Raw genomic sequence first — 22,350 nt, forward strand, 5'->3', positions numbered from 1 at the left:
GTCAGGAGATTAAGGTGAGGTGCAATTGCACCTGTGCTGTAACACTTGACTGCAGCAGCCCTGGGTTTAGAGCAGTGCTCTTACCACATGACAGAGACCTAATACCAGGGGACTATGGGTGGATGGACTCTGCCCATTTTTATTATTAAAATTCTTTCCTTAAACATGGCCCGGTTTTTAAGCTGAACGATGTTGAAAGAAAGATGCAAGCAGTCAGGAAGGACCTGTTCCAGGGCAGCACAGCCTTGCCTGGCTCCCTGCTCCAGCCCTGGCTGCTCCACAGGCCAGGCTCAGCATACCAGGCACAACAACCCCACCTAAGGAAGCTCTGTGTGAGCAGCAGGCCAGCCTGGCTTCCCACTGAAATGCTACACTTGCAGGATGTTATTTATTTTTAACACTTGTACTGCATTAATTATCACGCACTGCTGGGACACACCCCACTGGGGCTGCCCTTCTTGGCTAAAACACACAGCTGGCTTGTGCCAAGTTTGGCACACATCCCTTCATTTCTGCAGCAGCAATCTCTATGGCCATCTGAGAAACACCACATGTGTGACAGGAATGCAGCTCTCTGGTTTATCACTGAAGGAAACGCTTCTGAACCAGTAACTGGCACAAGTTGCTACCACCTGGACAAACTCCACCAGCTTCAGGATCTGCCTGGCTGAGACATGGGCAGGTTCTTCTTTTCCCACTCAGAAGAATGTGAAGAAAGATAAGGAAGAAGTAACTGCAGTGAGGCAGTGTTAAAATGTGCTGAAACAGACCTCAGCAACATCCAGCTTTTTTCAAAGTCTGTTGTTAGCATTGAGATTTGATTGATTTGAATTTTTAAATTTCTGGTCCTTCTGATCTTTTTTCACATCACATCAGCTAATACTGAAGCTAGGTGGAAAACAGTTTACTATACAATAAATGCTTTTATAAATAGTGGGGTTTTTCCTAGAGCAAATGCTCTTTCCCGGCATATCACTTCAATAACATATCACACAGGACTGGGACACAGGAATATGGACTTAAGATTCCTCACAGCAGTATATGCAAGTATTCTATAAGTTGTGCAGTACATGCAGTATTCTTTTTGTGCAATGATTTTTTCTTATCAGATGACAAAAAACCAGCCTTTTTTTGAACAGTGGTATTTTGATAGTGTAAACGCAGCTTCCATTAATTTTTTAGAAATAAGTGTAAGAAATTCTGCACAAGCCTCATTAGCTTATTGTTTGGTGATTTTTTAAGACTCCATTATATTTCATATTAATCACAAATAAATCTACTCCAGCCCTTAATCACTTAAGCTCTAATATTTCAGGAAACCCTACTGTGGATATGACTGTGCCTATGATGACATGGAAAATAGGGTAGAGTGGCTTTAACTTATTTCACAAGATAAGGCAGCACATAAACATATCCTTTCACATAGGCTAGTCCAGACCTATCAGTATAGGCTCAGTTTCACACAGTGAAAGAGCAAAAATACTACTATTTTAAATAATATTTTATACTACTATATTATTATATTACCTATACAAGTAATTTATTTATATTATTATAAATAAACTATTGTTTATTATTGTGTTATTTAATGTTATTTGCATTGTTGCTATTTTATATGCTGAGTAAATAAAGTGATAAGAAGTGGACACTTTAAAAGAAAAGGACTGATATCAGCAGTGCCACCCTGAAAAAGTTTATCTTGTGATGGTGCAGTTACACTACAGCTGCAGAAAGCTAAAGCCATATATCAGCACATGAAAGGGGGAGAGCAGAAGCACACAGGAAGTTTACAGCTTGTTCAGATGTGCTTTTCCTTAAGGGATTTCCCTGCAGTGATATCCATGGCTCAGCCTTCCAGCCAGATCCTGTTTGTACAGAACGCACTCCAGTCACGGCACAGAGGGTCCAAATGGTTTTGCTCCAATTGAGACTTAGGAGCATCTGGGGGTTTGGTTGTGGTTGGTGTTAAGCAGGAGGAGTTCCTCCCCAGGGAGGGGTGTGTGACTTGGAAAGAGAAGGTCTTTCAGGAAAGAGCACAAGACTGGGACAAGAGAGGCTCCTGTCTAATTCACAATGGGAGCTGCCCCAGAAGATCAGGCAACCTCTCCCTCACCTTCCCCCTGCAGACTTCAACAACATTTCACAGGCTTATGCATTTTGTGCAGTCAGTTACCACTGTCTTGATTAAAGTTAGCTTAAATCAGTTTTCATTTGGCTCAGGTTAAACAAAAAGTACTGCTAAAAATGGTGTCCAGCTTCATGCAGGCAGCATAAAGAATGGGAGAAGTTTTTTGTTGCCTCTCAGTGGATCCGGGGCAATAGTTCACTCCATCTGGCAACAGTGAACACAAAATTACAATCTTTTAAATCTTGGCTGGTTATGTCTTAGAGTATCAAGAAAAATAAACTTACTTAAAAAAATAAATCTTTTCAGTTCTGAAAAACATACTCCTCTCATGGTGTTACATACTCAGATTACTTTATTAGAACTTCCCTATTGGGCAGCTTTCCAAATAACCTAGATTTTCTTCCAGCAGCACGTGTGAACAGCCCACACACATGTAATTCAGGTTCCACCCCAACTTTTATGTGTTTGGAGCAGTGGGCCAGCTGAGTCAAAGTTAAGTGTCATATGCATGATCATAACAGGCTGGAAGGGCAGCTTCACCAAACAACACTTGAGATCAGAACTTCTCATTTTTTATCTTTTGTGGAAAACGTCACTGAAGCACAAAAGGCCTGACTGGATCAATGAAGCCATAATCTCACAATTTCAATTTATGAAAGACTCTGGCACACAAGTTGAAGCTTGTTGTATAATTAGTGCAACACTTATTTGCCTAATACATTGTAGGGGTAGTTTAATCTATCCCCAGCGACTAGTCCAGCAGAATCTTAGATTATGGGGGGAAAAATATACAAGTTATCCAATGCTTCTCTATATGAGGAATTCATTTCCTGCCGTCTGAAACACATTTATGATCAGATTTAAAAAAGCCCCAAACACCAACTGTGTTTGTATGTTTATTTGTTTCACCTGTATGTACCCAAAAACCACATATAGCAAAAATCATCATGAGGGTCTGAAAAGGAGGAATAGCTCTATTTCTGGAATGTTCACTAGGTGTGAGCTTGGTCTGACAAACAACTGGAATGTTGGACACCTTAGCCAAGCAGCTCAAGGATCAACCCTGCTCACACCATCTGGCACTGTGTCTGACTTTAAAAGAAAATCTAGCCTAATTTCCTCATGAAGTCAATAAAAAACTCAGATCCTAGGCAGTGATCTGAGTTGCCAATCCCCAGCCCTGTGGATGTGCAAACAATGTGTGTTTCTATGGCCAAAGTTCCTTATGCACATCCAGCTGGGTAGTGATAATGACAGGGGTGCTTCCTTGTGGGGACTTCAGTACGTGTGGCCTTTTGCAGTCCAGCAATATTGGATTTGCAAGCCAGCCCATCCTGGATGAGATCATATCCTGCCCTCCAGCTCCTCCCCACCAAAGCAGGGTGATTTGCAGTCAGAGGTTTGCCATCCCCTCCAGCAGCCTGCAGGGACCGTGGGATGGAGCCTCAGCTCCCAGATACCTTGATGAGCACGCCAGGTGTGCTCCGGGAGCTGCAAACCCTACACATGTACCCACCTGACACCACGAACCAGCCTCCTCCCACACAGAGTTAAATTCCCAAGCTGTCAAACTCCCAGCAGCACTTTGAGCAAGGCCAGTGTTGAACAAGGTGAAACTAGTCTGACTTGGGGAAAATTCTTGGCACATAATGTCACAAGTGCCCGTAGGCGTGCAAGTGCTCACACACAGCAATAACTCCTGACACGTTACCCTTTGCACAGGATACACCTTCTACTAAATCCACCTTTCTTAGTTTTGGCAATTCACAGTCTAGCACATATGTATACATATGTACCTTGCTACTCCTGTTAAATTATTTAACCTTCACATGAAAGGCTGCATAAAAACATATTGTGCGGTTTAAACTTATCCTGCAGATGACTAATACAATCAGGTAAAGGCAAAGAATAAAAGAAATATAAAGCAAAAAAGTACTATAGAGAACAGTAAAGCTTTGATTCTTTCTGATTCAGATTCAGGTAGTGCACCAGGTAGGCTCATAATCATAATTTCTCCTTGATCATTAATAAGTGGGCATTCTTCCCAGAGCAAGTCTATTGTTCTGGCATTGCTTTTTCTTTTGTACCCTGTGTTATCTCAGGTGAATCTAGCTGTTCCTAGCTTAAGGTTTCCAAGACAAATTTTCTTCCTACAATAAATAATTTGATGCTTCACAGCAGTTATTGTTTAATCTTAGGATGTATTTGAAGAGTTCTATCAGTCATATTTCATGCCTAGGCAATAACAATGTACAAGCAAACTATTGCATCTGACTCATTGCTGGGAAACTTAAAGCCTCTGGGTTTACTCAGGTGGAGAAGACAAAGCTCTCTACTTAAGAGAGGTCTTGAGTGTAGGATTGTTGGACTCTGCACCATGATGTAAGGTCTCCTAAGGCCCTTCCACCAAAACAAGGGAACTTTATTCTGAGAATTCCTCAATAAATACACACATATTTTGTCTTCCTTGAGTTATGAAATATCTCAATAATAAAAAGAACATGCCTGAGAGAAGCTCGCTCTGAACCTCTGGTACAGTGTATTCGGTATAAATGACATTGCAAAAATTGAAACGTACCTCATCCCCATGCATATTAGCAACATACTTGAACTCTGGAATGCCAATCTTATGATGGGTTGGAAACCTTCCCAGAACAAGAACCCACAGGTCTCTACCTTTAGGAGGGGAAGGGGAAAAGACATTTTTCAAAACATGTGTAAAATTATACAAGCCTTAGAAGAATAAAAAGAATTGGTCATTAAGACCATTGTACAAATCCTCGTATTTCATTGGTGCCCACTCAGTCCTATATGTAACATATCATAGTAGACTGTGGGGTTCTTTTATTCTATGAATATTTGCAATATTAGTTATAGGAATAAATATGTTTCGTCTTCTGCCCAAGTACATAATAAACCCTGCAATTTCTAAAGCATTTAACCAGGACTAGAAAAGAAATCTCTTTTTTTTGTAAAAAACAATTTTCAAATTAAATTTAGCAAATAACACCACTCTTCCCCCCCCCCCCCAATTTTAAATCATAAGGCTTTTTTGAAATATATACAGAAATTTTCATTATCACAAAGAAAGAACATCTGGTTTTGTACTAAAGACAACACAAAAAAGCTAAACATATTCATGCATTACTACTCAGAAAACAGGAGGTACCAGAAAGAGCAGTATCAGAGACACATTTCAAATATATCAGCAGGGAAAGAATTAATGGCTACAGAAAGAGTATTAGTTAGGACCACTAAAGCTGCACAAGAAGCTGAACTTTAAGCACCAAAATAAACATACATACATTTTGGAAGTCCACATTTAAGCAGGGGGAAAGGGAGAGGAGAGGAAATTTTTTGTTACTATTTTTAGTGATACTGTGGCATTTCAGACCTCATCTGCAAACCTGTGCTTCCCACTAGTCTGCTCAGTCAGGTGGAAAACTCAAGTTTCAGCAGATGGCAGCAATGAAACTGGACCAGTGACTTGATAAAAGCAGTGACAGGCTAAAGATTGCCAATGCCCAGGCCCTGCAGGGCGGCAGCTGCCCCCAGCTCCACACAGGTCCTGTTGGGACCCACTGCCTGCCTGAGAGGAGCCCAGCCACCACAGACAGAACACAGGAACTGCTACATGCAGTGCTATAAAAAGCCCTATTTCCCAAAGCTTGGTGGGTCATCAAATCTGCACTGAAAACAAACTCTGGAAGGTATCAGCTTCCCATTCCCAAAGGCACAACCACTGTAGTCACGCACATGCCACAGCATTTTTGTTTTCTTTTCCAGCTGTGCAACTGGCTCACAGCAGCTCTACCACAAGGGTCATGGCTTTGGGAATGGGAGAAAAACTTGAAATGGACAAAGCACCACTGGATGATGCACTGAAACTGTTGTAAGAGAGGCAAAACTGAAGACAGTGGTTGCCAAACTAAATTCTCAGTTAACAGAATCAGAGTCTTAGGACCAAGAAGCAGCAAGACAGTGCTGAGAGATTCAACCAAGAGTGATCTCAGTATCCCCTGGTTTCACAGCTGCTCTTGAAGACATTGGTGTTCAACCCCTGTAACCACGCCATGCACAAAGCTGTGAGATGATGCTACTGACTCTTTCATTAAAGGACAATGTGAGCAAGAAATCATACTTTTAAAAATAATTTTGTGGCAACTTATTTGGTAAGAAAGAAAGCTAGTTATTTGGCCTTGTTGTATGTACAGCCACTGTCTCATAAAAAAAAGAAAAAGTTTGATTTCTGTAAGCCTAGACAAGTTGCAGAGTGGAGAACCCAAAGACACTAACTTTTAGTCACATTATTCTTCAAAAAGGAAAGAGAACACACAAATCCTCTCACCCTAGCCCTTCTCCCTTCCAAAACCTCCAGAGCCCCTCTAATCTCAACCATCCTGCAGCTCTGCGAAAACAGATGACAAATCTTGCTGCAGTAGCACATGCTTGGAACTGAAAACAATCCTGGTAGTGAAAAAACTGTTATTCATAATCAAGTGTGGACAACAACCTCAATTTTCCAATTCTGCAATGTGCCATTCTCTCTATAGCTGTTTATGGGGCAACTTGCAATGAATTACCAAGGAGTCCTTCCAGAATGCTCCTATAATTCTTTGTCCTTATGCCCTCCAAGGCCTTCTTCCCAGCTCCCATTCCCTCTTTTGGAAGGCAAGTTCAGACATCCCTCCTTGGTGCCAGCTGCCACATGGGCTTCTGCAGCAGGAGGAGACACCTGCTCCCAGCAGTGACTGCAGCCTTTCTGCCACAGCCCAGCCCAAAGGCGGCTGCTGCAAACCTGCAACATGCAGCTCATCACACACACTCAAGCAAAGAGCCCACGCAGAGTTAAAGTGCTCTAGATGTTTCCATCATTTAAGATTTTCTACAAATAATAGCGTATTCTAATATCAAACTAAAACATAGTACTTCCAGTGTCTTGCCATCAGCAGTACTTGTTCCTGCTGCTCTCACTGTGGATTGCACTCATGGGAAACACAAGGAAGAGCTAAGTATAGACTAACATTAAGTACTGATGTAAATTGGTGTTCAGACTGTTTAGAGTTTGTGTGAGGGCCATCTACACGATAAACACTCCCATGAACTGAGATACCAATTATTTCCTGGCATTTCCAGCTTGTAAGAAGTACTAAACCTTCCATTAACAATTAAAATACATTCCTGGGTCTGCTCAGCCTGCAGTACTGGATAGTGTATCTGGGAGGGATGATGTAAGATTTCTTTCCATACGGCTGTAATTAACTGCATGTAAAAAGATTCAGCATATGGATGGTTTCCTTTAATCAGCAAAGCTTAGATAACTCTGGTTTGGTACCTGAAGGGAACAGCTAAGCTTCCTCTTGTGCTTTGAAAAGCCATTTCTCACTGCCAAATTGCCAAACCAAAGCTGACGTCAACTAATTAGTGAACTATATTTCAAGTGATGAAGACAAACGTGTGTTTCTAACTGTGTAGCTCAGGACAAGTAACAAGACTTGTATTGGAGCAGAGCCAGACCACACAGCTTCTAGTAGACTGAGAAGCCTTTTTAATTTTTAAAAAAGTTTTCTAGCATTGCCACTAGTTCACAACGTAGTGTCATATTCTACAGATGTACAAAACCTGGTAATTAAAATGAAGAATTGAAACTGATCTCCAGATCTACTGGGAAAGAAATCAAATCAATGTGTAGACGTTAGAATCTGGATTGTGCTCCCTGTTTTTGTTCTGAATTTAATTTCTGCTTTCTTCACTTTGTTCTTTACAGTTTCATTTATGAAAAACTCATAATTTCAAAGAAAGTTATGGCTAGGAAATGAAGTGAAATGACTGGGGAATGGCTCAGACCCGCTGTCAGTAGCAGTCAGGCTAGAGTACTGATTCAAGAGTTTGCAGGGAGGACCACTTTGACCAAGAAAAAGCAATAGACTGACTGCAGTCCTCCTGGGCTGGCACACTGGCTTCATGGGCAGGAATTGCTGTAATGCTGCTCTGTGTTGAGGCAGCCCCCACCTAGAAAGGCGCAGGACAACGAGGAGGGGAAGAGAGATTAACTCTCACTAGAATGCAAGGTCCCAGAGGAATTAAATCATAGAATCAATCTCAGAATCATTGAACAGCCCAGGTTAGAAGGAAGAGATCATCTGGGCCAACCCTACATGGGAAAGGAAACCTAGATAAGATTATTTAGCACTCTGTTCAATTGCATCTTTAAAACCTCCAGTGGGGAGGACTCTACCTCATTTCTGGGGAAGTCATTCCAGTGAATGATTCTCACTGTACAAAATTTTCTTCTGTTGAGATGAAATCTCTCATAGTGCAACTTGTACCCATTGCCCCTTGCTTCTTTCCACATGGCTCCTTGAGAAGAGAGAGGAGCCATCCTCTTTATAGCCACCCTTCAAGTGCTAGAATTCTGTGACAAGATTCCACCCTAAGCATTCTCTTCTCTAGGCAGATGAGCCTCCCCAGGGCTACATTGTTTTCCAGCAAAACACTGCCACAGCTAATGAAGGACTTCAGGAGTAATTCCTTTTGCTAAACTACCATCATCAGCACCCTTGCCCTCAAGGTACTCTGAATTGTCATTACCAATTCAAGCTGGAAAATCTAATGCCATTTGGGAACTTTTCTTCTGCAAGGGGACTGCCCAAAACCACACATGGCTTGATTTAGATTCTAAGAGAATCTGAATAATATACAAGTACATTACTTGTATAACCAGAAATGGTTAATCAGAATGACTGATGTCAAGCAGTATTGCCTTACAAATATGAACAAATATGTGATTTTAATCTAGCCAGACTGAGTAAAACACTGCCAAAATAAGCTACATACCTGAAGTTGAAATCAGACAAACATCTGTAAGAACAACTGAACATCAAATTCTTTTGTGAGCATTTTTCTTTACTTTCAGGTATACTGAGACAGAATGGATTAGCTAAAGACTTGGCCTGTAGTAGCACTGGCATTAGTAATGAACAAAGTTGATATGCCAAGAAGAGCTAGAACACTTCAAATATAAGAGTCTTCAAGTTATTTTAAAGAATAAAGAGATACAGATCAATCACATGCATCAAACAGGTATGTTTGGCAGTATTCAGCATGGTGCTTAGTAAGCAGAAAAAAAGCCAAAAGTACCCAAGGTAACCTTTGGCTACAGGTTTATTATTTGTCACTGGCTACATCCACTGACAGCCATTGAGTCACTATGTGGGGGCCACTGCTAAACTTAATACTTCTGACCTCTTCCACAGACCCCTTGTTACAGACTTAAGGCACTCTCTCTTGGCAAAAAGTAAATAGAAATACCAATTTCCCACTGTTTAATCAGCTCCTATCTACTCCAAGAGATTACACCCGTCACTCTAAATTAGAGTCAGCACCATATAAACAGCACTGAAGGAATAAACATGACAAGGAATAAAAATGACTCTAAAAAACACTAGATACTGCTTATTGGTATCCAAAGCACTTGAGAAGGGAAGGGAGTCAAAACAATTCATGGTTCACATGCTTGCTTATCTTCCTAAACGTTTAACTAAATCTGTGGTTGATTGGGATCCATAGCTGCTTTGGACACTTTCACAAGACTTGGATCTTATGAGAACAGCAACCCTTTCTTTCCTATGTACATGTGAGTCATCACTACCATTTCCAGTTCTCATAATCAAGTTGAACACACTCTTTATACAAAAATGAAAAATTGCCAATGCAGAACATAGTCTCTACAATAGTAGCTTACAGGTTATTTGAAAAAAAAAATCAAGAAATAAAAATAAATTTGTAAAAGCCAAACAAAATGCAGAGGGAATACTGGTTTTAAATTAAGATATACTAACCTTATTCTGTATTGCTCACTAAGAAGATGGGAAGTCTGAGCAGGCTTTTTCTACTATTTACACTAACTGGGTTCGTATTTACACCCAGAAACCAATAGATTATTTTTCACTTTTCACCAACTCCTGTTTCTATCACCACAGGGTTTTTAAACCTAGTTCTAAAAAGGTGTATGTTATATTCTGAGAAAGCTATGAAACTGGTATGCATCTAGTAATTTTCAGAAAAGCTATTGTGTGTTTGAAAGTAATAAATATTACCAATAGCACCATTGGATCATCATGAATAAAGTGATTGCTTGTAACAAAGCTGGTCATAAGGGACAGGGGGTTGTTTGTTTTAAAGTGCAATTTATCCAGATTCAATAGTTTTGTTTAGCCTACACTTAGACCACCAGAGACAGAGGATGTAGAACTATTTCTGCACTTAAAGGTAATAGAAGGAGCACTCTACAGGTCGTGGCTCATATGTGGCTGAGAAGTTACTGGTGCACTTTGAGGATTTGAGTTCCTGAAGTACCTCACCAAGAGACTTGCTACACCTATCCCATAAAAATCCTTGTCAGACCTCAGACATTGTGTTTGCCTCAAGAACAGGAAGCTCAAAACCATACACATCTCAACACTGACAAGGAGACTCCTACAAATCCAGACACTGAGTAGCTCCCTCCACCCTTTTAACTCAATAAAGGGGGAAAAAATGGAGATTAGATAAATTTTTAAAAACTAATCCGGTCTGTGCCATGATCATCTGTTTCTGGTTTAGTTAACAAGCTACATTAGTCCGACCAGCATTTCCAGATTCTCTCCTAAACCAGGTAACAAATGTCTCTAGAAACACTAGCAAGCGGCTTTCAGGAAAGGAAACAAAGACACAAGGCAGCAACTAAGGATCAGGCTGTGCTACCATGTACAAGCAGAGTAATTTGGTCCTTAGTCTCTTGAACAAACACATTATGATGGTCTTTGTTTATTCTTGGGATTTTGAGATCAGCCTAATGCAATTGTGTATCAAAGCAAGCTTTGTACTCTATTTTTCCACGATCAGGAAAAATGCTTAATCAGAACCATCCTGGCTGCACACTGCTTGAAGTGCAGAGCAGGGAAGGCATCTGTGCCTACCTTATTCCCCTAATTTTCTCTAGCTGCTCTTTGGAAAATGGAATAATGGACACAGTAGGAGTGCATTTCTTATTGAGAACAGAATTTGCTTTTATTTTAGATTTAGGATAAACGTTACTTTTTCAGATGTGCTCAAGCTCTGTTTAAACGCCCCAGGTAACTGCAAGACCATGGATGCAGAACACACTGGCCAGGCACAAACAGGAAATGTAACTCAACTGTCCTAGATCCACTGTGAGCTCAGCACATTACGTAGCAGCTACAGTAATTTAATTAAGTGCCTCTGACTGCCATGGTCTGACCTTTCCCATAACAACAAGTAAGTCCTGGATATCAAACTGCAGAATCATCTGCTTAGAAACATCCTCTACCACTGCACAGCTTATAAGAGTGAACGGTTTTACAAGGAGTGCGTTCTCTCAGCTGTGAGGGGAAGAGATCTACAGCCAGTACAGTGCATTATCTTTTTCCATGTCCACTTCTTAAAATTAATCTTCTAATTAATAAAAAGATCCAAAAGCAGAACTTCCAGAAAGTTTAGAAATCACGTGCACATTCAGATTTCATTTTAAAAAAATCCCAGCTATCTAGACTACCTAGATAGCTAACTAAATAGATCTCTCTTCTACACAAAAACATGCGCAGAATGACTGTCTAATGAACTAAATGCTTCACTGTAAGAAGTCTTGCAAACAATTAATTAATGTATCATAAGTAGGTCTCCATGTACTTATGTGAACACAATATGCCACAGCTACACACAGCAAACCTTTAATTAGGTAGCCCTGAAAATAAGCAAGACTGGTTCCTTCAAGGATCCACAGCCAGAGGTCCTAGGCAGAAAGGCTGGGCAGAGGGGATGCAGGGCACACTGCTCTTCTTCTTTTGTGGGAAGTGAATGGAAAGGCACCAGAAACACTTTTCTACTAAAAAGTCTCATTGTCTGAAGTGGGGTAGGAGGGATGTGTTACTAAGCTCTTCTCAAGCTAAAAGGAGAATGCAGACAAATTGACCATCTGGGTAAAAATCAGACAGGAGATGAGAGTCTTATTTCTTTAAGTAAGCTTGTGATTAGGATCACATGTCATTTACAGAGCTAAAAATGTATGCACAATGCTCCAGAATGCAGAATCCTACAACAAGTGAGGGGCAAAAAACATTCATTTATGTCCATTGTGCACCATTGTTAGTACCCTGAGTTCTATATTTTACTTAGGTTTTAAAACAAACAAAACCCTCAAACATAAAATATCTTACACATTTACTTCCTCAACACCAGAAAGGGATATGGATACTGCATCCACCAGCTGCAATTCCTGATTCTGTGTCACACAAGCTCCAGACCATTGCTAACTTCACCAGTGTGAGTAACGATATCCAGTAGTCAACTATGCCTGTCTCTAAACAAACACAGAAAGCTGCAAAGTCTTGCTGATGGGAAAAAGGATGGCTGCAGCCCTAAGACTTTTACTGCTCTGAAAAAAGGCTGACACACATATGCTGCAACCAGACAACTGCAAAGCAAAAGGTAGAGAGGAAGCAGGAGCACAGAGATTTTTCTCAAAAGGCTGATTCTAAACAAATGCTACTCATATGAACAATGTACTTTTTCTAAACAGATCAGATCTTTCCATTTTGAAGTTACAACATTAAAAATTCAGTACTAGGTAACAGTTTATATATGAGAAATGTTTGATCTATGTTGCTAGGATAGGTTCCCCTCACACTTCATTTATTTATTTAAGCTGGGACAGAAATCTCTGATGCAGCATGTTCCACAGGAAAAAAACAAATGAACAAACTTTTCTCCAAAATTTTCTGAAAGAAGTGTATTTAAGTAGGAGAGATCATAGAAGGCAGGACAAAAATGATTGACCAATTCACAGGAAGTGTAAAGAACAGAAAACTTAAGCAAATTATTTTACTTTCACTGCAAGAGAATACGAATGCAGAGTCAGTGACTGCATCTCCAAGAGGAATGTATGAGCTTATCAATCTGTTAAACATCTGATTCTGACCAAACAATATGCTTTTTATAAATGACCCATATAAAAAGCATAGTTGTACTGACAGGAAGGAAAAGTTAGGTCTTGTTATCATCAGATACAATCTTAGTCCTTGGCTGTTGGAGGACTGATTGCACACAAACTACTTGAGTCTCACCACAGGAGTCAAACTGCAAGAGGATGCAGTCAGATAATGTATATGAACCTATATTTCAGCATTTAAAGAATTTTTAGCTTCAGTTAGGACAAATAAAATCTAAAGCTAATATAGTAATGGTGACTTCTATTTAAACACATGATTTAGAGCAAAGCTCAGTTTGGAGCTGAAGACTTAAGAATACAAGTTAATATTTCTTGTTTTTAAAGTCATGATTTAGCTTTCACTAGATAAACCATGAAGGAGCCAGTACTCCTCCTCTGTTTTATTTCCCCTTCCCATCACAGTGAGGGACATTATGTGCTGCAAATAAAGATTACAAGGCTATCAATATCAAACCCATCTGTGAACCCAAACACCTTTTCAATACTAAAATGAACATGTAAACCTACTTAAAATCTCATTAACATACATTTATATGCCACACATACTGTCAAAGACAAGAACAAAGATGGTTATGAGGAGAGACATGAAAGAACAAGTGACCCAAAACAGGCAAAAAAAATCAGAAATGAGCAAGCATGGATAAGAATTTAACTATCACAGTAAGTTTTAGAATGCCCATTTTTACATGGAATTCTGGACTGGAGCTAAGCAACTTTAGTATTATTTGCATCATGGGGCCCCCAGAGTGGAAAATGTCTTATTCATTGTTGTTTCTAAAAACAAACTTTGAAAAGCCTCGATGTTTATATCATCTATACACACCATGCTTGCATGACAAGCCTGTAAGGAAATTTGTGGGGTGGGGATAAGGAGGAGGGAAAGGAAGAAGAGACATTATCAAGGACTGGAGACAGGAGGAAAGTCATCTGCAGCAGTCAAATGGAACAAACCTAAGGTAACAATCCTCTACACAAATATACCTCACATAATGTAACCACAGAAAAAATAACTGCAATACAGTCTTTAAAGACAACACACTTGCTATGGATTTTTCATCCAGGTAATTTGCTTATTTTTAAGACAAAAAGAATTCTCTCTGTTACCTTTCATTTTTCTTCCTACTTTTAAAAACACTGGCACTAGCATTTAATAATGGGTAACACCAAGAAATCCACCTCGAAGTACAGTGGGCTGTATAAAACCTTCTCATTCTATTTTTATGCACTGCTAGAACCCTTGAGCCAACCCAAGAATAATTCCCAATGAAACAATAAAACAAACATTTTATGTGTAACGTATTTCAGCTTTGTTTTCCCCAGCAGTAAAACTTGTTTTCTAGTACTTTAAAAAAGTAAAAACCTCCAGAACATAAAAGTCTGTAATTCAATAGAATTTACAATGCACTTTAGTATTGATGGCAGTAACTCAGGTTTCTTCCATACTGTGTCACAATAAATAACTTAAAATGAGTTCCCAGCTACATACACACACTATTGATGTGTAGATGAGACAAGCACAATACCTGGCCTTTTATTATTAAATATTTTCACTGAAGTGCAGTGAACCTTAAATCATCACTCCCCTGCTCACCATAAATGCCTAAAGGTATCAGGCACCCATAAATGCCTGAGGGTATCAACAGCACAGAGTCAGAGGGGTCAGGAGGTCTGAGCTGACCTCTGGCACACCTTGGGCACACATTCCACGGATGCTGGTGAGCAATGATGGACAGGTTAAGTGCCCAGGTTTTCTACTGACTCTATTATCAGGTACATGATGCATACAGGGCTACCTGAGTCCCAATCCCAGCACGCCCTACTGCCAAAGCCACAGCTGCTTATCAGATGGAAACCTGGGCACGCTCGTTCCCTCCTGTTTCCCAAGGAGAAAAACACAAGAATGCAGGCAGGAAGGGGACAAGTGCTCCAACAGGCACCTTATCACTGGGAAACCTGGCCTGCTGAGCACACCTTCCCTGCAGCCCATAGCACCACCCACGGGCCAGTCCTGCACTCCTGAGCTATAAACCCCAGAGCAAACACACACACACACACCCTGCACATTTCAGCCTCTCCTGTTCACACAGCAGGGACAGCAAAATGCTAATAAGCAAGACTCACTACTTAAAAACAAAACCAAAAAATTCCCCCCAAAGTTAGCCAAGTGTTTAAGATTAATGGACAGAATGTGTCTGTCCAAGGGCAACAGAGAGAGCAACTGAGTATTGGTGTTCACTAAGCGTCAGATTTGGATGACTAAGCCACAGAGCTCTCAACCAAAGAAGCTTTCAGGACTGCTCTTTTGCAAGGTATTTCTGAGAATTTCTAGTGGAACCAGAACAAAATCTGGTCAGTTTCTTTTAGTTTTTGTCTCTCCAGTGATGAAACCTGCCAAAGGGACACTAATATACAAAGTCAACTTTGAAACTTCATTAAGTAAAGACAGGGGTACTTTAACCATGCACAACCCTTCCCTCAGTGAGCAGAATCTGGCCTGAGGATGTTTACAACTGTCCCAAAGTTGACTGGAATTCTAAAAATGCAGACTGGCCTCCAGAAAACCAAGATCTAAACCATGCTGTAATTAGCATGCTATCACTTCATCTCAATCCAGAGTGTATCTGAAAAGGCCTTTTAGAGTGTGGATCTACTACAGAAGTTACTCCATTCTTCCAATACCTGGCTGTTTTTGTCCTCCTAAGGAGGTCATCAGTTCAGTTAGAATCCTTAAGTCAGCTTCCCACCATCCTCATTTTCTTTTCAAAGAATAACAACAGCACTGTATCTTGAACGACGAAAAGCCACAGATCATACACGTGCATTGACTATTTTCCTTTTGGTAATGCACTCTAAGATTTGCTTGCTAAGAGTCAGTCTGTTTCCCACTGGGGTGGCATTAGGAAGGATGGGTTAATATGATTACACCAGGTCCCATTCCCCCATCCCAGACTGATGCAGCCCTGCAGGTTCCTCTATTACTATAGAGTGCACGCTCTGTTCTGAGGTTGGATATTGGATATATCAGAAAACTGAACTCCTGACAAAAAGCTTTTATAACTTTATTCAACAACACACCTGAAACAATGTAAAAGAATTAAGGTGTTTTTCTGAGCCATCACACATCTCTGCTAAGACTATCAGTTTCTCACAGACCAAACTACCTACAAATCTCGAGGGATGTGATGATACCAACTAAATTAGACCAAAAGGTAACACTCAGTTTTGTCAGCCAACAAGCTACATCTTTTAAGCTCCTTTCTCCCCTCGTGTAAGGATAACAGCTTAGCAGACGAGATACATAACTAAATATCATAGCTTCCATATCAGATTTGGAGACTGAACAGGCCTTTGCCAGTCTAGAAAACATTGTTTTCAGTAACTTGGCAGAGGTGCTCCTAGTAATCTGGGAGGGGGGAATTTCTATATGGCGATGTAAACCACCACAAAACAAATTTGGCATCTTTCCATTTGTTTTCCATTGAGGATCTTGGTACAGATTCTGCTGTGCACACTGCTATTACAGTCTACATGCATCAAATAAACACACTATGTAAATCTCACCTCAGATTTATCCCTAACAAATCACACTTGACTATTTGGGTTTTATGCAGAAATGACTGACTTAGTGAAAGGGAGCAAAGCACCCTATTCATTTAGTCTTGACCTTAGCAAGGCTTTCAACAGAATCACAGATTCAGGAATTGCATGGGACCTCTGGAGGTCACCTGGTCCCACTCCTCTCCTTAAGCAGGGCCACCTACAGCCAGCTGCCCAGGACTGAGTTCAGACAGATGTTGAATATCTCTAAGGACGCTCCCTGAGCAGCCTGCTCCAGTGTCCAGTCACCCTCATGGTGTCTTTGTAAACAAACTGGGATTATGGATATGGGATTATGGGATTATGGATTAGACTACAGTAAAGCAGGCTAGAAGCTGACTGGACTGAACAACTGGTGGTTCAAGAAGCAGCAGATTATTAGCAGCATTCCTCAAGGGTCAGTACTGGGGCTGATGCTGTTTAATATCTTCATCAGGACCAGGGCTGCCATTCAGAGGGCCCCTGGTAAACTGAAGGAATTTCTTGACAGCAAACTCATGGAATTTGACCGAGATAAATGCAAAATCCTGCACCTGGAACAAAAGAACCCCATGTATGGATTTGCAACTCAAGAAGATGATCCCATGCAGGTACAGACTGCAGACTGGCTGGGTTGCAGCTGTGCAGCTGAAGGGCTGCAAGGTGGCTCAGGTACCTAGAGACTCTGTGGAACCTCCACCCTTGCAGATATTCAGATGTAGAGTGGAGAGGGCCCTGAGCATCGTAATTAACTCTCAAGTGAGCCTGGCTTTGAACAGGAGCTCAGGCTAGATAGCCTCCAGACCTAAATTACTTTATGATCTGCCTCAGGCAGGTGAGGCTTCTGACATGAAGAGTGTCTAGATACTTCTCTTAAAGAACTACATAGGATCACTTTCTGAAGTGGTAATACACAGGTCCCTATCACCCTCCACAACATCTAAGAGCTGGATTTTTACATCCTTGCAGAGCTCTGAATCTACACGCACTGACCAAAAGTCAAGCCTTTACTTCACATTCTTCATAATCCAAGTCTAGATGGCAGTATAAAATACTAGATTATTAGATAAAATTGAACATAGATTAACAAATAACATGGCAACAATAGTCATTCACGATAATAGTAAAATAATGTCTGTTGACTTCATAGGTGTTACTTTGATCCTATGGGATATTGTATTCATCACCAAGAATTTTCATATCAGGACTATCAACTTACTACATCACACTGATCTCAGTTTTATAGTACTTAATTAATTTTTGTTTCTCATCATCAAGAAGTACATTTAGCTACCATGGTTTAGCTAACTGGCAGGAGGACAACACTAGTAAACCCACACAGGCGTGTGCACGCACAGACAGCCTTGCTTGCAGCAGCTTGACTGAGAATAGAGGAACAGAACTTCAACCCATGGACCAAAACTGAAACTTCATTTTCACCAGAATTCTATAATCACTGTTATCATAAAACTTTCTTTTAGCATGAGCAAAAAAAACCCCAAATTAGACCCTAATTCAGTACTGTCCCCTGCCATATTCCAGATGACTCTGAAGGCTCATTTCTCAACAAAGGTAAAAATCTCTTAACTTTTAGAAAAAACTGAAAGACTGGAGGAGCACTACACATTTTTCACTGCCATTCTGCTTTACATGGCACTGAGAATAATAATGAGGAGAGCCCACACAATTCTCAGTCTGGCAAAGCAGAAGGCAATATATCAAAATCTGAATGATGTTTCCGTGCATTGCTCAATCACAACCAAGAGATGATGATTTTCCAGTTTTCATGCTGGTGGAACTCAGACAAGTTGAACACCTCATGTTATCAGCTTTCAGGTATCTAGATATGTAAAACCCAAAATTCCAATCTCTCAGGTTGGATGAAAGGTTTCTGCCTACCCGCACAAAAATAAGCCAGCTGAGTTCCTGGCAGAAAAGTCATAACCTATTCTTATCATCAGAATGTTAGCTAAGTTCTCTAAAGGTATGAAAATAAGGATGTGGATAATTGCTAGTTTGCACTGGAGGGAACTGTACTTACAGGAATTAACCTCTTGCATGGATGAATAACATAATCCAATCTAATTCTGCCTTTGATGAAACCAAAACCAACACAGTTGAAATAACTTTAAGATTCCTCTTCTACTTTGAGATACACAGTAAAACAAGAGAGAAGCCATGAAAATGTGTTCGTGATCATCTAGCAAGAAGAATACAGATTTTTATTTTTTTAAATCACAAGTGCAGATTTGATAATAATTGCTATAAATGTCTCCTTCCAGTGGTACGAAATGGGATTAGAGGAACAGATGATGTTTCTAGAGAATGGATTTTCTATCTTGTTTTATAGCTCTTCTCAGAGTGATTTAGTTTCTTGAACTGAAATCTAGTAAAGCAGTTTGGGGTTTTTTGTTTGTTTGTTTTCTTAGAATTAAAAAAAATGTACATTAGTGTTTATTTGCATATGGACTTTAATCTTTTAAATATCTTTTGAAAAATTAGCCACTTCTCCCCAAATTTATGATTTCTTTATGGTAAGAAATCACAGGGGGATAAATTAAAACATCAATATAAGGTCAGAAAAGTAATTACTGATTTCAGTACATTTTGCTGTAACATTTGAGACTGAAATCCTATTCTTCATCTACAGCCCAGGAGCTTGTATCAAGAGGTATTTTTAACACAACCTCAAATTAGGAAACACACTTCTTTAATTATCGTCCTTCCCAGAACGGGCACTTGGCAAAGGGGTCCCACACATTCTACGCTCCATAAAGACGGCCCTCTTTCTGAAATTGCCACTCAGGACGTTTCCAATTCTCAGAAACATAAGTGTTGGCAGAACTTTTACCCTGACGACACGCACGATGCTTCAGCCAGAGTGTGTTATTCACGCTTAAGCAAGAGGAACACGAAACTTCTCAGAGGTTGGTTAGAGCAGCCCCGCCGCCAGCAAGCAGCCACGAATCGCCACCTTCACCCACACCTGCCCCGAATTAGTTAGAACAAAAAGCGTCTCTCCTCCCGCCCCAGCGCGCTTACCTTGCACCGAGCGGCCGATGCTGTGCAGGTGGGTGAAGGAGGGGTGCGCGGCGTGCACCCCCCTCAGGAACTCCTCCAGCTCCTCGGTGTGGTGGTACCTGAAGTCCAGCGCGGCCGCCGCAGAAGCCAGGCAGAGGATGAGGATGCCCACCGCGTCCTAGGGACAGACAGATGAAGCTTTCTCCGCGGGCAGCGGCCAGCCCGCGGAGAGCCTTCCTTCCTTCCCTCCCTCCTTCCTTCCCTGTCCCTGTCCCCGTCCCTGCCCCTGCCCCGCCGGAGCAGGTGGCACCGCCGTACCGCGGCCGCCGCCCGCATGCTGCCGCCGCTGCCGCCGGGGCTGTGCCGCGCCGCGCCGGGCGGGGGCCGCCATCCCCGCTGGCCCTGCCCTGAGTGACGCGCCCTCCATCCACTCAGCTGCCCCGGCCCGCCCAGGGGTCGGGGCCCGGCCCGGGCACAGGCAGCCATCCCTCCCGCCCCTTGTCGCTCGTCCCCTCCCTCGCTCCCACCTGCGCGGGGCTTGGCTCCCGCCAGGCGCGGCCCTCCCTGCAGCAGCCCCTGCTGCTTTTCCCTCGTTTATCACCGGAGGGGGTGAGCGGTGTCTGTAGGCATTAAAAAACCCCAAACAACAACCCGGGAAGGGGTGTGAACGTTCACGTTCTGACTTTTGGTGTTGTTCCGATTCACAATAAAATCCAAGTTCCTCCTCAGCACCTGTGTGGTCGTGGCGTGTGATCAGAACGGCAGCGCCTGGGGGACCCAGAGACAAAGCCTGCTACATAAGCCGTGAGAGAATTTATCTGTAAATCCAACTAAATTTGCACCTAGCGCTATTTTTGCTTCTGCTTTTTTGTTTAAAGATGGGTTTTTAATAGGCTTGTATTTGCTTACTAAAAGGACTGGATTCTATCTACAGAATTAAGTGCTTTTTTGGTTCTGCACTAACCACATTGCCTTGGGGATATCTTGGTCTTGGAATTCACCACAAAGGCTCTTTCAGCACCTTTTGTTGTCTTGAAGATTGAAAAGAACTAAGAGAAAGAACGTTAAGCTGGCTTCCAGCAACAAAAATTAGGATAGTGTCTGCATTTATTTTAAAATATGAATGTGGATATAGCTGAGTATTAGAATGCAGTTACTTGTAAATTCTGTACAATTTTACTGAGAAAAAAGTTATAACCACCAGTGGGATTTCATCTGCTCTCTTCTGAAATTTACTATGCTGGTTAATGTCAGAAAAGGATGTTAAAGGAAATGAACCCATGAGCCAACCTTAAATAACAAGTCCTGTATTCCAAATAGAAGATACTATATTTAACAAAAGTCCTTGTTAAACAAAATGTTACTGTTAAATTCATAAGTACCTTTTTTCTTTTACCATGAAGTTTTAAGAAAAAAAGCTTGAAATTATATTTTTAGGCAACTATCTGTAGTATCCCAATGTACCAGAGGAACATATATCTAAAGATGCAAGATGTCTATCCACATCCAGACCTCAGTTCATGGGAAGGACTTCCAAATCATATATGACATACAACAAGGGATGTATGCAAATTATAAGGCTACTTGATTAAAAGAGATGTGTAACATTATATTTCTGTTGGATTGGGCTTCTTCTAGTATGGTATTCTGAAGGAGGGGACAGACCCAGAGCCTTTCTCCCATACATTGATTCCATCTCATTTTGACTTTTGTAACTTGACAAGACCCTCTCTCTCTTATTCACAAAACAAAATTCATGTGAGACTTAAATATGGATGTCTTTTACATTCTGTAAAAAAATATAACGTTAATAGTTGATTTTGGTTATAGTTACCTACTATGTGAAATGGAGGAGAAACTGTGGGGTTACACTGCAAACATGTCTCCAGAGAAGCAGGAGGAAGAAATAGAGTATGTGAGCTTCATATTTTATTTGGCTACAATATACATATTTATAGGCTCCTTCAGTGATGATCTGGTCACACCACTTGAGTAAGCAGGGAAGAAAATACACTCAGGTGGTAATCCCACATAAACCTACCTGGAAACCTTCCCAAGATAATCACATGAAATCAGAGAACTCTAACTTTGAGACAGAGTAGGGTGTTGGCAAGGCAGTAAAAATCACAAGGGGTGTAAAAACCTCAGTGAAATAATTGAAGTCACCTTTGATGCTGGGTAATCGCACAGCGTTATCTCATTTGGAAATTACACCACCCTCACACGTAGCCAGCACAGTCATGGTTAAATGAGAACATTACTGCATATAGGAGTGTTCAAAATGATAGATTGTTTCTGTGCCAGGTGCTTGCGAGTCAAGACAAGCCAGGCTCTTTGGCAATATTTGAGTTACATGTGACAGAATCTAAAACTTTTTTTTCCCCCAGCCTGCACAAAATTCAAAGATAAACTTGAATCGCTTTTCACAAGGTCAGTTTTAGCCAGCCTGGACTAGTAATACTCTGGTAAACACAGTTGTGGGTAAAAGTCAGTACCAAAGATCAAATCCTGCTTTCAGTGAAACTGAACCAGCAGTAAATCTCCCGTAGCACCAGTAGCTCAAAGTCAGGGACTGCGTGTCCGGAGATGACCGCAGCTGTTCTCAGCAGTGACCCTC

General features: G+C 41.1%; 1 protein-coding gene across 2 annotated transcripts in view; it reads right to left on the minus strand.

The window, feature by feature from the left end:
• CPM (carboxypeptidase M) overlaps positions 1-20,280 on the minus strand; it is a 29,270-nt gene extending 8,990 nt beyond the window's left edge. Inside the window, exons 1-3 of one of the 2 annotated variants that reach the window (XM_064701910.1) lie at positions 20,261-20,280; positions 19,755-19,911; positions 4,707-4,804 (exon numbers count right to left, since the gene is read on the minus strand). In XM_064701910.1, coding sequence (XP_064557980.1) covers positions 4,707-4,721 — 15 coding nt within the window. In that variant the 5' untranslated portion in view covers positions 4,722-4,804; positions 19,755-19,911; positions 20,261-20,280. Of the gene's footprint in view, positions 1-4,706; positions 4,805-19,754; positions 19,912-20,051; positions 20,109-20,260 lie in introns of those variants that run through there. The other variant, XM_064701909.1, reaches the window with a different exon arrangement.
• Positions 20,281-22,350: the final 2,070 nt, after the last annotated feature.

Source organism: Zonotrichia leucophrys, chromosome 1A (assembly GCF_028769735.1).
Source record: "Zonotrichia leucophrys gambelii isolate GWCS_2022_RI chromosome 1A, RI_Zleu_2.0, whole genome shotgun sequence".
Taxonomy (NCBI): domain Eukaryota; kingdom Metazoa; phylum Chordata; class Aves; order Passeriformes; family Passerellidae; genus Zonotrichia; species Zonotrichia leucophrys.